General features: G+C 45.0%; 1 protein-coding gene across 3 annotated transcripts in view; it reads left to right on the forward strand.

The window, feature by feature from the left end:
• The window catches only part of ERICH3 (glutamate rich 3), a gene marked incomplete at its 5' end in the record, with an annotated part of 66,463 nt that extends 58,125 nt beyond the window's left edge, over positions 1-8,338 (forward strand). For all 3 annotated transcript variants that reach the window (XM_082227208.1, XM_082227210.1, XM_082227209.1), the window contains 2 exons: positions 1,310-5,423; positions 7,841-8,338. In XM_082227208.1, the coding sequence (XP_082083334.1) occupies positions 1,310-5,400 (4,091 nt within the window). In that variant the 3' untranslated portion in view covers positions 5,401-5,423; positions 7,841-8,338. The remainder of the gene's footprint in view (positions 1-1,309; positions 5,424-7,840) is intronic.
• Positions 8,339-15,747: the final 7,409 nt, after the last annotated feature.

Consider the following 15,747-nt stretch of genomic DNA (forward strand, 5'->3'; position numbering starts at 1 on the left):
TTGTCACTAGGGAAATGGTGGTTTTTCCTAACAATACTGCTTCACTTCCCTCACTACCTCCCTTGACCTTCTGACTGAATTATAACCACTCTCTCCAGCTCTATTCCCCTCAGATGCAGCTTTTTGATTCCAGGATTTGTCTGGTATGATTGCATTGTTCATTGAACATCACATATAAGGGCATAGATGGATGCCATCAGCACTTCAGCTCCTACAATTTTTCCTGCAAAGTGTTTAGATTATACAAGCATACAAGTCAGGAAGAAACCATTTCTCTGTATAGATGTCAATATGATTCTTTCCACTCCTTTATATCCTTTAACATTTTAGAATATAATTTATCAAACATAGTTTATCAAGCGAAATTAATAACATGTAGGCTTGTGAAGTATCTCCCAAGTTAATGACAACAGGTCCAATTGGAAAAATAAACTTAGGCTACAGCCTATATACCCTTTGCTGGGTGGAAAATTGGACATGCATAGGGTTGGACAGCCAGTTCCGCTACTGAAATCAACAAGAACAGTTAATTCCAACCTGCATAAATTTCATTAGTATCAAATGCACTTTGCACAATGAGTCTATTTTTGATCAGGGTGTGGAGTAGTGCTCCCCTTTCTTTTGATACTGGGGTCCCAGTTGTTTTTTGAGCACTCCATTCCCACTTGTGTGTGTGTGTGTGTGTATACATATCAATATTTATATGCTTGATTTAATGGCTGCCAGATGCCTTTCATCTCTGCAATGCTATCATTCAGCAACTCTTCACTTGGTATGGAGCTATTCTGCAAGATGAACTTGCTGTCTGAGTATTTATATTCCAGTTTCAGTGACATGGCAAATATCTGTTTATGGGCAAGGCTATTGGGAAAAGAAGGGTTGACTGACAACTTTCTGCTTATATAGAAATTGCTGCTACTAAAAAATGTGGGAGGGGGCAGAAACACATGGCAGTTTCTTAAGCAAGACAAAATGGGTCAAAGCAGGAGAAGGCTCCCTCCTGCATTATTGTGCCTTGACCTCTATAGAACCATGTGGGTCCAGAAAATTAACATGTCCAGTGTATTCCCACGAGGTAGCTTCCTTCACACATCAGTCCCTCATGGGTTAATCCACACAATCTAGCCCACAAGTTGTCAGTGCAGAATCTCATCAGATGATTCACAATGGCTAAGCCAAGCCATTCTCTGCAAGGAAGGTTGAAAAATATGACACCTTTCATTGCAATGTATTTTTTTTAAAGAAAAAGCCCAACCCAACACTGATAGAGTTATCACAATTACAACTCATGCTGTGCTTATTTTAATAGTGCCAGATGGAGCTTCCTTGGCAAAAGAATCAAGAGCGCTTGAATCACAGAAGGTTGCGGGGCAAGTGGAACATGCAAGACAGATGGTGGGCAAGGAAAGAGCACTTGACGAAGAGGAGCTTGCCGATGAGGAAGGCCCCGAAGAAACAGCTTTGGGAGAAGAATTGCGAGGCAAAGATGTAACAGCTCGTAAAGCAAAACGAGCAGGAAAAAAGGAGCTTGCATCAGAACTGGAGGAAGAAGCAGTAGTAGAATCAGATGTGGACAATGCCGAAAAAGAGGTCATGCATCAGGAAGGAAAGGCAGCTGGGGGAAAGGCAAAAGCAGAGAAAAAGCTCAAAAAACCAAAGAGTTCTCTGGGGAAGGGAGAGAAAACACAAGATGAAGAAGAGGCTTTGGGAGATGATATGGAAAGTAAGGAAGGCAAATTATTGAAGCGAGGTGTGAAGGACAAGATATATGTGAAAATCCAGCCGGAGGATGGTTCTTTTGTGGAAGCAGAAGACATGGCTCTGGGGTCAAAACCTGAAGGGGTTGTCTCCACAGATGAGGAAAAAGCAGCTGTTTCTGGAGCCCTAGTATATGGCGGCAAAGGTGTCAGACAAGGAGTTTCATCTGAAATGGAGGAAATAGTCCAAGACATTTCAGGCCTGTGGGGGGGTGGGACCAAAAAAACATCTCTAGAAGTGAAACAGAAGAAAAGAATGTCTAGAGACGAAGGTTCAGCTCAAGAGAAACTAGCACCTCAGGTGGGTGAACCCTTTTCGGAAAGTGAGGCTGAGGGGGTCATTTCAGCAGCAGAAGATGAAGAAATGAGAGGCCAGGGAGCAAAAGTAATACGACAGGCAGGGAGGTCAGCAGTCAAGCCAAGTTCAGAAAGAAGGGCTGGAAGGAAAACACACTTAGAAGTGAGAGAGAGAAAAAGAATATCTAGAGATGAAGGTTCAGCTCAAGAGGAACTAGAACCTTGGGAAGGTGAACCCTTGTCAGAGAGTGAGGCTGAGGGGGTCATTTCAGGAGCAGAAGATGAAGACACGACAGCCCAGGGAGCAAGAGTAATACGAAAGGCAGATAGGTCGGCGGTCAAGCCAAGTTCAGAAAGAAGGGCTGGAAGGAAAACACACTTAGAAGTGAGAGAGAAGAAAAGAATATCTAGAGACGAAGGTTCAGCTGGAGAAAAACTGGAATCTGAGGTGGATGAATCCTTGTCGGAGAGTGAGGCTGAGGGAGTCATTTCAGGAGCAGACGATGAGGATACGACAGCCCAGGAAGAAAGAATAATACGAAAGGCAGAGAGGTCAGCAGTCAAGCCAAGTTCAGAAAGAAGGGCTGGAAGGAAAACACACTTAGAAGTGAGAGAGAAGAAAAGAATATCTAGAGACGAAGGTTCAGCTCAAGAGGAACTAGAACCTTGGGAAGGTGAATCCTTGTCGGACACTGAGATTGAGGGGGTTGTTTCAGCAGCAGAAGATGAAGATACAACACCCCAGGAAGGAAGAACAATACGAAAGGCTGATAGGTCAGTGGTCAAACCAAGTTCAGAAAGAAGGTCTGGAAGGAAAACTTATCAACAAGAGAAGAAAAGAATATCTAGAGATGAAGGTTCAGCTCAAGAGGAACTAGAACCTTGGGAAGGTGAACCCTTGTCAGAGAGTGAGGCTGAGGGGGTCATTTCAGCAGCAGAAGATGAACATACGACAGCCCAGGGAGCAAGAGTAATACGAAAGGCAGAGAGGTCAGCAGTCAAACCAACTTCAGAAAGAAGGGCTGGAAGGAAAACACACTTAGAGGTGAGAGAGAAGAAAATAATTTCTAGAGACGAAGATTCAGCTCAAGAGGAACTAGAACCTTGGGAAGGTGAACCCTTGTCAGAGAGTGAGGCTGAGGGGGTCATTTCAGCAGCAGAAGATGAACATACGACAGCCCAGGGAGCAAGAGTAATACGAAAGGCAGAGAGGTCAGCAGTCAAACCAACTTCAGAAAGAAGGGCTGGAAGGAAAACACACTTAGAGGTGAGAGAGAAGAAAATAATTTCTAGAGACGAAGATTCAGCTCAAGAGGAACTAGAACCTTGGGAAGGTGAACCCTTGTCAGACACTGAGATTGAGGGGGTTGTTTCAGCAGCAGACGATGACGATACGACAGTCCGGGAAGCAAGAGTAATACGAAAGGCAGTGAGGTCGACGGGCAAGCCAAGTTCAGAAAGAAGGGCTGGAAGGAGAACGCATCAACAAGAGAAGAAAAGAATATCTAGAGACGAAGGTGCAGCTGGACAAAAACTGGAATCTGAGGTGGATGAATCCTTGTCGGAGAGTGAGGCTGAGGGGGTCATTTCTGGAGCAGAAGAAGAAGCCCAGGAAGCAAGAATAATACGAAAGGCAGAGAGGTCAGCAGTCAAACCAAGTTCAGAAAGAAGGGCTGGAAGGAAAACACACTTAGAAGTGAGAGAGAAGAAAAGAATATCTAGAGACGAAGGTTCAGCCCAAGAGGAACTAGAACCTTGGGAAGGTGAACCCTTGTCAGAGAGCGAGGCTGAGGGGGTCATTTCAGGAGCAGAAGATGAAGACATGACAGCCCAGGAAGCAAGAGTAATACGAAAGGCAGAGAGGTCAGCAGTCAAGCCAAGTTCAGAAAGAAGGGCTGGAAGAAAAACACCTGTAGAAGTGAGAAAGAAGAAAAGAATATCTAGAGATGAAGGTTCAGCTCAAGAGGAACTAGAACCTTGGGAAGGTGAACCCTTGTCGGACACTGAGGCTGAGGCAGTTGTTTCAGCAGCAGAAGATGAAGATACAACACCCCAGGAAGGAAGAACAATACGAAAGGCAGATAGGTCAGCGTTCAAGCCAAGTTCAGAAAGAAAGTCTGGAAGGAAAACACACTTAGAAGTGAGAGAGAAGAAAAGAATATCTAGAGATGAAGGTTCAGCTGGACAGAAACTGGAATCTGAGGTGGGTGAACCCTTGTTGGATAGTGAGGCTGAGGGGGTCATTTCAGCAGCAGAAGATGAACATACGACAGCCCAGGAAGCAAGAGTAATACGAAAGGCAGAGAGGTCAGGTGTCAAGACAAGTTCAGAAAGAAGGGCTGGAAGAAGAGCAACAATTGAAGGCGTGGTGGCCAGTGCAGAAGGTGCAGTGGAGGAAGAGGATATAATTGAAGAGGAGGGTGAGGAAGTTGAAGAGGGAGGGACAGAAGTGATTCTGGGATCTGGAGTGGCAGCACCTAAACAGAAACAAAGAGTAGGAAGAAGGAAGACAGAGGCAGAAGGAGAAGGAGAAGTGGATTTTGAAGAGACAAAGGCAGGGAGAAAGGTGGCAATTAGAAAGAGGACAGAGGCTGAAGTTTCTGGGAAAGAGAGAGAAAGGGGGTCTCTGTCCATGGCACATGAGAAGGAAATAGCCCATGGGAAGACCATCACAGGAACCCCAAGGGTAGCTGGCGTGACAGAGGCATCACACCTATCCGAGCCATTCACACAAAAAGCAGCATTAGCAGAAGGAGGAATGGGCAGTAAAGTCAGCTTCCAAGATGAAGTGGAAAAAACACCAAAAGAGACTGTGGCCGGGAAAATGTCACCTGACCTGGAGGTGCAGGTAGAAGATGCAAGCGATGAAGTAGAGAAGGAAGAGGAGGCATATTACACAGGAGAACCAACGATAACGCTGCGAGATGTGGAGGAAGCTCTGTTGGCAGGGATGCAGAAGTTGATAGAACAAGTATCGTTTATGAGTGAAGAAGTGGAGGAGGAAGAGGAAGAAGAGCCTCAAGAACTTGAGGGGGAAGTTTCAGTAGAAGAGACTCAAATGCTGTCTCACAAGGAGGAGGCTGGGAGGAAAGAAGTTTTTGCAGCTGTAGTAAAAAGAAAAACATGGGGTGCTCAGAGCGACAAAGCCATGGAAGCAGGTACTGAAGAGCCTGTGGAGGAAAAAAATAGAAACGAACAGAGGAGAACAGGAGAGGAAGAGTCTCCAGAAGAAAATCTGCCGGTGAAAGAAATTGTTCCCAGCAATGCACAACAGCCTGAAGGACAGCCGCCAGTAAACTTCACTTTGCAAATGATCAGCCTAGAATCTTCTCGAACATCTGACTAAGAAGAAGGGGACTAGGAATGAAGGTAAGAGAGAGAGAGAGAGAGAGAAATGGCCCCAATCCAAAGAGTTGCTTTAGGCCTGCCTAAGTGTTTGCATTAGCCAATTAGCCATACATGTGTGTGTTTGTGTGACTTTTTTCCTTTGAATGGCAAACACTCATCTACAGGAAATAATAATAATAAAAACCTGTATTTGAAACTCACCTTACTTCGTTGCCTCCATAGCTATAGCTCTGGAGCAGAGTGCATGAGCCAGCTAAGGTTCCACTTTTCTTGACACTAATTTCACTGGGGAGAGTTGAACATGCACTTACTCATTTACTTGTTACAAATCAATAGGAGTTTAAAGGTGCTTGATTTGACTTTACATGGCTGGTTTTTAATAATAATAATAAAATATCACACAGACCTCCATCTCCTTGGAGGAATTTGGAGCTGTTTGCATATTGTTTGGGCTGGGGGCTCCTTTCAGGACAGCTTATGGGGCCAGACTACTTAATGGCTGCGGTAGAACTGCTCAGTTTTCCTTCAGACCATTTTATGGGCCTATGTGTAGCAGGCTAAAATGACAAGTTGGGAAATATATATATATTTTACACAGTTTTCTAAACGATTCAGCCCAGTTCCTTTAGATCAGGGGTGTCAAACTCAAATTCATTGGGGGCCGCATCAGCAGTTTGGTCACCCTCAAAGGGCCGGTTGTATCTGTAGGACTATGTGTCCACTCTTTAAAGTGGAGGTTTCCTGTGTAGAACGGCCGGCGCCGCTAGAGGGCAGACGTTCACTGGCTTGTAGGCAGCCGTGCATGCGCTGAAGAGGCGGCTTTCTTGTGTCAAAAAAAAAGCAAAGCGAGAATTAAAGGTGAAGGCTGGCGGTCGGCGGTGGCTACACGGGCCACATGACGAGGTCTGGCGGGCCGGATTTGGCCCACGGGCCTTGTGTTTGACACCCGTGCTTTAGATCATGAAAATACTGAATGGTAGACCTGACAGGAGCTGTTGTTTGTACAGTGGTACCCCTACTTACGCACACCTCTGGTTACATATCCTTTGGGATGTCAGGAGCTTCTCCTACACTCGAGTAGGACCCTGGCAGAGACACATGCCCGACTGGCATGTTCTCTCCCTCCTGGTTGTTTGTTCAGGAGGTTCAAAAGCTTTCGTCTGACCGAACATCACAGTGACCGATGCCAACAGACATCAGCACACTTAGGGATCCACAGAGTCTTCGCACCTTGCGTAACAGACCTCAGCAACTCAGCATTTTGGCTAATCTACTTTATTTACATATAAACACACACGGAGCACTGCAACATGGCTCCCTTTCTCTCTGCCATCAGACAGCAAAGAGAAAGAACAAAGGACAATAGTCCCACTTCATGAAACACAGTAACACAAACATCCTGTCTCCTTCACTTCCCACTCTGTGGAGTCAAAACATACTCCATCATGTGATAGACAACAATCCCATGACTGCAGTCATGGAGCAGAATTCTAACATGGGATACACATGCGGCAAACCTGGAAGAATTTTTCTGGGTTTCGCTGCATGCTTATGCGCAGAAGCGCTTTACCGCACTGCGCACATGCGCAAAACAGACACCTCCAGTAGCAAAAACCTCGGGATCTGGAACAGATTCCGCCTGCAACCAGAGGTACCACTGTATACCACTCTTCTAAGCAGAGGCTGGTGGTGGCAGTAGTAGATAGCCAAGTTTGGTTTTCTTTAGCAGATGAGATTGCTGGAGAGGCCTTTCTTTCGCATTTTGTTTTGTTTCGTTGTGTTACATATATACTAGTGGAGGAAGATAACGTAAACATTTTAACAGAGAATGCCCACTGCAGTCCCATCAGAGCAAGGCATTCCTGCATCCCATATGCTTCTGCCTTGCAGAGCTCAAAACTCAGCTCAGCTCTCTCTGCCTGTTTTTCAAACTGACAGCTTTGGTTTTTTCTATCTCACACATAGATCTTGCTCGCACCATTTCATCATTCTTAGCTGTGTGGGTGGGGTTGCACTTATTCCAAAATGGCTCTCACCTTCCGGAGTCGTCCCCAGCTAGTGCGCTAGTGTTTGGGGGATAAGGAAGTTGAGAAAGAATATGCAAACATCTTTGAAAGGTCCTTGGTAGAGTAAAGCACTGCTTTAATAGCTCTGAGGATCAACTGCAACCAAAAGGCCAGGACAGTTTTGAATGGTTCATTCTGACATTTTGATTCAAAATGGTATGCAAACAGAGGAAAATGGCACACAAACAGTGGGAATCCTTCTCTTTGACCCCAGGAACCAAAATTTCTTTACAATATCTTAAGAGATGTCCTAATGCACAGCAAACAAACAACTTTCCAAAGTAGCAGATTAGAATTGCTAGTCCTTGTTATGTCAAATTTGTAATCTGCACCCTATACAGCTAACTTTCTTTTCCTTTTTTGCTTCCTTAGAGTACTCTGGGGTTTGACAGTCCCACTGTGTCATCACTACAGTCCCAAGACAAGGTGGAAACAATGACTCACCCAACCAAGCATTCTCTCCAATTATTCCACAGCTTCCATTTCCCCTTTTCCATTAGTCATATTACGATTATGATTATTTAGCAACTTTTCCACAAATCACTCTAGGCTGGTGCTGGCTGGGGTGTCTTCCCTCCTTTTTCTTTCATTTCCTTCATGAGTAGCATAAACATCTGCTGCTTTTTTAACCAGAACAGCTCCAGACTAGAGAAATAAGCCTATCTAGCCCATTTCAGAAATAGCACTCCTTTATAATTATGAAAGTAATAATCATGAGGCCTGTCCAACAGCTGCCACACATTTCTTTTAAAAAAGCAGAAAATTATTATGTTGCTGGGAACTTCACAAAAATCAGCCAGTTAACTGTGGTGATAGTGAGAGCCACAATGAGGGCTTTATGTAGAATAATAAAACACCTGAAAAAACAGATGAGAACTGTACATATTGTGATTATATGATCCCCCCACCCCCGCTGCCTTTGGTGTGTCATTTGTGTGGGTTTTGGGGTTTTGTGTGTGTAAGCAAGGCTAGACACATGTGTTCCAATAGAAAGGTGCATATGTTCTGACCGGGTCTTTTCTACATCCTTTCAAAATATAAATATCAAATGTTCATTTACACTGGGATTAGTTCTGCACCCAGGCACAGAGGGCACAGCCCGCTTTGCTTTTCATGTTAACTGAGCTCCTGTTGAGAGGAGCTACAACATGTCTAAGGGCAAAGTATTATTTGTTGTTGCTGTATGTAAGGACATGCTGCAGCATCGATTCCATTGCCTTTTTCGTGGACTTGGCTCCTTGCACTTCTGCTCTTTCAAGGGAAGGGTGCAGGCAGTCTCCCCCTGTACAAGTGGAACTTTCCACAGGGAGCTAAGCCATTTGAAGACATCATCACAATTCCTCAGGCATGCATGCTACATGCATTATTTCAGTGGTGTGGCTAGCTGCCTCAAAAATAGCACTTATACACGATGCAGCTCCATTTGAATGTCTTAACATGTACACAGGGCTTTGCGATGTTGTACAGAAAGAGACCTCGCCAGTATCAGAGCACATGCACATGCCTTAACATGAATGGCAGGGGTAGCCAATATGAAGCCCCCCTCCCCGAAGCTTTGAACTACAAATCCCATCATTTCTCACCATTGGCTATGCTGACTGGGGCTTATGAGAATTGTAGTCTAAAACATCTGCAGTGTTAGGTCAGTTTGAAGATTATTTTATCTAAAGATGCTGAGATTCCTGGGTGAAGACTGCATTTTTGTGTTTGTGTGTGGGGGTGTAACACCAGAGTACAAAACATCCCCATGCCACCAGCTTCATCAGAAGTGCCTACAAAAGGTAGATGCCACATAGTACTGGTTTTCTTCACATGCTGACCTTGCAGTTTCTCAGTAATTCAGCCATCATGGGTCATGCATCAGTGCTGTGTGGCCTGCAGAGGTGCAGTGCTGTCAAAGATGGGACATTGGTCTCCAGCTCTTGCCCCACCCAGCATGGTCAATGGCCAGGAGTGATAGGCATGTCAGCTACTGGATATGAGCCACCCATGCTGAAAATGAACAGAATAGCGAAGACAAGCAGCACAATCCTGTCCATGTTTACCCAGAAGTAAGCCCCATTGACGCGTGGGACGCGGGTGGCACTGTGGGTTAAACCACAGAGCCTAGGACTTGCTGATCAGAAGGTTGGCGGTTTGAATCCCCGTGACGGGGTGAGCTCCTGTTGCTCGGTCCCTGCTCCTGCCAACCTAGCAGTTCGAAAGCACCTCAAAGTGCAAGTAGATAAATAGGTACCACTCTGGTGGGAAGGTAAACGGCATTTCCGTGTGCTGCTCTGCTTCGCCAGAAGCGGCTTAGTCATGCTAAGCGGCTTAGTCATGTACGCTGGCTCCCTCAGCCAATATATTGAGTTGAACGCCTCAACCCCAGAGGCTGCCACGACCGGACCGAATGGTCAGGGGTCCCTTTACCTTTACTAAGCCCCACTGAATTCTGTGGGTGGGATTCCTGCCTAAAGGAGGACTGGGAAGGTGTTTTTCCTCATTTTCACCACCAATTTAACAGACACATTAGAATCCCCTACATGTGTAAATGGAAAATGATCACATTTTAAATTACATTACATTGATGAGAATAAAAACAAACAATTTGGTTCCACTTTTGAACATGATCGGGCTGCCTAAGGGCAACCAGGAATAGACATAGGGTGGGCAGGAAGAGAGTTGGGGAAATAGTGTGGGGTCAAACCCCCTCCCCAATGAATGCCTTAGCATCACTTGTCCAGATGCACACTTAGCATGCTCAACAGGTCCCAGCTCAATCCCAGCTGCTCGGAAGCTGCAGAAGGAAGGAGAGAGAGGGAGTAGGAGGAAATAAGTAGGTGGAATGATTTCTCTGTGTTTCTGCTTGTGTCAGGGTGGGAGAGGAGGCAAGGGAAGCGTTTCCTCTGCTCCATCCCCTCCACTAAAAGGACATAAGAACATAATATGTGTGTGAGCATCTATTGGATGGGGGGGGGGCAAATGGACTCCTGTTGCGCTTCCTTGCATCTTACCACATGGTGCAGTGTGCATGCATACGTCTGTGTGCAGGACAGTGGGTAGTAGTGCATATGTACATGGAAGTGTGTGTTGATGCAGGAGACATTATTCTCTCATTCCACTCCTCCCTCTTATTTATTAAGGGCCTAAATTATTTGCAGCATGCAATCAATGCAGAACAATAACACTGTCCATTGGCTTGCAATTAAAATAAACGTTTGGTAGTCTCATTAATTTTATTCAGAAAGAGTCTTAAGCTGTGTAACCAAAGAGCTCTCTGAGCAGTGTACATTGTACAGCTGTAGATGAAGGACGGTTAGAATTCACAAAGCTCTTAAGAAGCAACTATAATTAAACACTGGGGGGGGGGGACACACCAGAATTTTAAAAAATCACATATAGAGAACTGGGTAGGCTTCCTGAATTTTTAAAAAAGGTTTCTGCAGAGGTTTAAAACAATGTGGTGGAGGAACCTTCCTAATAATAGACAGGAAGTTCTAAAGTGCAAGTTTTGCCGTAACACAACCATGGCACCCATGCTTAAACAGCAATTTGGTCTGCAGATGCTAGCAGGTGATAGCATTTATTTCCATGTTGCAAAGAGGTTCATCTCCTGATTTCTGCAAATGAAACAGCAGTTAAAAGTACAGGAGGAGTCACACCCATATTTGGCCAGTTGGCCACCAACCACTTGGATGGTTTTTCTTAAGGTTGGCCGAATGCCTCCACTCTTTGAGCCTGGGTGTCAGATGCAATAGTTAGCACATCCCTGTGAGTCCCAAATGGCGGACTCCCCCACCCCTTCAATATATTTAGCCTTCACAACTCTGGATGTTTGCTTAGACTTAGAGATATAAAAGCAGTGTTTGATCAAGGATCTTGGACTTCAGGGAATTCTAACGGACTGTGCAAGAGCCATTTTTCACTTTGCAGTTATCTGTCCTAATGGAATCTAGTCCCAGATTTCCTGCAGTGGTGACCAGAGATGCCATAGAAAATGAAACCCCCTCGTATCCTTAATAGTTGTGCAGATCAGAGAATTTCAGTAGAGGCCATTTTCCTCTGTGGCTCCAGAGCATGACAAGCTGCCCCGTGTCTGAAATACACTTTCTGTGTCTTCATTCATTCCCACCTGTATTTCCATTTCTATTCTGGGATTGCTAATGCATTGTAAAAGGTACATAAAGTAGTCACATAAAGCATCTCAGCTTCTCTTGCTTAAGCCTGTGTATATAAATAGTTTTTCAGTGTGGTTAAAATGAAAATTGAAAATTATTTTTCTATTGAGAGATTTAAATTGTTGTACTTCTGATTGGGGCCGGTGCTACCATTTGGCAGAGGGAGCCAGCTACCCCAGGCATCAAATGCTGACAGGCAGGAAGTGGTGGCGAGGTGTTGGCAGACAGGCTGAGTTTGCCACTTGGCCTGCCCCACACCTCCTAAGCTAGCCTGCTGCCTCCAGGCACAGCAGATAATGTTGCCTGTGATGAAGTAAGATTCATGGATGATATCTTGTTATTTGCCTCAAGCGGCAAGATGGCTTGGGCTGACTCTTTTCCAGGCACTCCTTTGCTTGTTCTTATGTGAATGATGTGCAATACTTCTGCTTTCAAGGTGTGAACTCTTTGTGGCCATTGAAACATCCAGAATGTCTCTGAGGTATGTCAAATTCTACAGTGGAATAATATGTGGTCAGTGTTCTCTACCCTCCTCCCCATCCAAAGCAATCTATGATATTTATGAATTTTATGGGTGAATAAATTTGTTTATTAATTGCCATGGATTCAGATTTTTTTTCTATGATGTGTATATGAAAGTATAGCAGCATGAACATATCAACATGCTTTTTGTGTGATTTTTCATTACCATACTTCTAGAGGGCTGCCTCACATTCTTAACATCATGAATAGTGTCACTTCTGCATACACAATATATATTTAGAACACATTCCACACACATCCCCAATGAATCCTGGAAACTCCTTGGGGCTGAGGTCCCTTCGGCCCCCTTCCAAAAAATATTTGAGGGGGCTGCCCCCCCAAGCTAATGGGCATTGCCATTCAAATGGTGTGCATACGCAACATCTTGTGATAGATTATGCGGGCTGGGGGCTTACCTGGCCCTCGTATTTTATTCAAGTTGGCACCCCTGCTGGAAACTGTAGCTTGCCCCTCACAGAGCTAAAATGCCCAGCAGCCTCAACAAACAACGGTTCCTGGAATTATTGGGGTGGGAAAATATGCCTTAAATGTCTGGTGTGCAAGCAACCCAAGCCATCATGAATTGCATCGTTGCTGCAGTTTTCGCCCAGTGAATCACACAGAAGTGTACAGCATCAGTGGTACCCATCTCCTGGATTCCCCCAGCCCACTCTGTTTTCCAGACTGTGATCCACTCCCTTTTAAAGCTGAAACTATCTAACAGCAATGGGCTTCGCAATTACGGAGCTCATATGCACAGGCAATATTGACATTTGCATACTGCATACAAAATCCAAATGGTGTAGCATTAAGGTATGCAGCCTCCGTTTCTTTCAACCCGGCAATAGTTTTGGAAGGTTTACAAGAGATCAGGTTAAATTGCTCAAGGGGCTTACATATGGTCTACTGGCTGCCAGTTAGTCATCCCTGAGGTAGTCCAACCAGCTGCCAAAGTTCAAAGTCTTTTGTGCAGATCTATGACGTGTCCACAGTGCACTCTTGGGTGGACATGCTGAGTTCTTGGCTTCTTTGCCACATTTTTGTTTTTTAAAAACCATGTAGATAATAAATTAGCAATCTGAGTTTCAATCAGGTTCCCAACAATTAGCAATGCTGCAGCAGCAACAGCTGGTAACTGGATGGTCCCGAAAACATCTCAGTGGGATATTTTCTTTTATATGTATTTCAAAGGGACTTCATTTCTGGGAAAGGGACAAGATTAATTTGGCCTTAGTAAATAACTTGAAGACTCTGTATTGGGCTGGAATTTTGGTACCCAAGAAAAAAAAAGATCATTTGAATTAATAATTCTTTCCTTCTGAGAAGCATGCTTTCCCCCAAAGACTTGATATTCCTTCTACAGAGACCAATTAATTGAGGCAGTGCTTTCTTCTAATAGCCAATTATATTAATTACCAGTAAAACAACGTGTTTGCTTTGCTAGAATCCAACCAGTATGGCTTTGTCAAATGCTTTGCATTTCAAACTGCTCAAGTCTACGGGCAACCACTATCTAGGAATCGGCAAACGAAATGCAAATTCCCCATGAATGTGGAAGGTCAGGTGCTAGCAATGGGACTGGGCAATTAAAGGAGGCATAGCTCTTCCCCCGGCTGATCCCCTTGTTCTATTTCTAGTCCTCATTAATTTCTTACACTTGGATGGAGCTGCTAATGGAGATTCATTGTACAGAAAGAGTTGGCACTTTTTACTGGCAGGGCTCCTGTGCCTTTACCAGCTGAGTGTCAGGCGTTCGACAGGAGGAATGGTTCCCGATGCAACATCGCCCTACCCTGAAATGCTGCCCCAGTTGCATTCCCAGTGCATCTCTTAAAATGCATGGGAGTCCTTTCCTACCACAAAACATTGGCTTACTCTAACTCAGCAAATCAACATGTTACCTGTTCCTTAAGCATATAGAATGGCCTCAGAGAAGTCTGAACTTACCCAGGCAAATTCTGCCATGGGGAACTGTAACTCTGATTAGCCCCGTGCTCCCACCTGGACTGTTCATTTCAAAAGGCGCTAATGGAACTGAGGAAATGGTGTGCTTTTCAGGTATACAGTGGTACCTCGGGTTAAGTACTTAATTTGTTCTGGAGGCCCGTACTTAACCTGAAACTGTTCTTAACCTGAAGCACCACTTTAGCTAATGGGGCCTCCTGCTGCTGCTGCGTCGCCGGAGCACGATTTCTGTTCTCAACCTGAAGCAAAGTTCTTAACCTGAAGCACTATTTCTGGGTTAGCGGAGTCTGTAACCTGAAGCGTATGTAACCTGAAGCATATGTAACCCAAGGTAGCACTGTACAGTCACGCATGGAAAAGGTCCATCTACTCCTATCTGTGCATTCTTCTACTTTGGAGAAGGTTCCAGGTTCAACCCCTGGAATTTCCTGGTAGGGCTGGGAAAGAACCCCCCCCCATAGGAAGTGCTGGAGATCTGCTGCCGGTCAGTGTAGACAATACCAGACTAGATGGACCAGTGGCCTGACTCAGTATGAAGCAGCTTCCTATGGCCACAAACCTCTGCTCATTGTTTTACCCAGATGAATCTGCCTGAAACGAATGTGTAAGGCCTCCTGCTTCAGCAAACGCTCCTGTTCTTTCTGCTGTGAAATTTCAGAGGAGGTTTCTCTCCAGCTCTCCAAAGAATTTCTATGGCCACCCCCACCCATTCTCTCCATTTCCCACTGATGTATCATCCCTCGCAGTCATCTTGGCATCTCAGGTGTTCTTCCCACAATCGTTGCTTTCAAATGCACACACGCTCTTGGCTTCATTCCCCAACTCCCTACACACACACACACACAGAGAGAGAGAGCAGAAATTGCTCATTACTGTAGAAAGAACAGATCAAAGTTCACATTCGGCTTTTTGTATCACATGTGTGGGCTGTGTCTTAATTGTGCCTCTTGTGCTCAGTGATGCTCAGCCAGGCAAAGAGAAACCTGCAGAAAGAGAGGATATGAGAAGGGGAAAGGCTGGCAAACTTTTCAAGAACCACTTAATGTTTAAAAAATGCTTCCCCTCCCTCTACCCCTTCGTTGAATAATTCACACTTCCAAAGGATGTAGCTGTATTATGCATTAAGTATCTCCCTATGTATGAAAAAATGTAATGTTGTCATCACCTAGCCCCCTTTGGAGGATCTGTAGTGCCACATCGCAAGCCCAGATTTGCATGAAGTCAGGGTTGGGTAGGGGAATAAAACAGAAGTTAGAGTGCATAACAGGAGTGGCTGTGGCGGAGGAGCCCAAAGGAAAGGACTTTGAGAGTGGACTTCATCCACAGAGGTGCACTGCTTTGTCTCTTGAGACAGACGGATGCCAGCAACCACTCCCTAATAATGTATTAACCTTGTGTGAGTCAAATGGTCTCTCCATTTAGTTTATTTCAGCCCAGGATTTGGGTATTTGGGGCGGACATGACAGACATCAGTAACACTGCCTTTCTCTATGCATGCACAAGGTGTTTGTGTCGAACCATGTCTCCCAGAAACACAAAAACATGGTTGAGAGGAAGGATTCCTCAGGCTACATTTCATGCAGCATTTTTGTTTTAAGGGCACTAGGTGACACTGTGGAGCAGCATTCATGC

The sequence above is a fragment of the Podarcis vaucheri genome (assembly GCF_965113315.1).
Source record: "Podarcis vaucheri genome assembly, chromosome: 6".
Lineage (NCBI taxonomy): Eukaryota > Metazoa > Chordata > Lepidosauria > Squamata > Lacertidae > Podarcis > Podarcis vaucheri.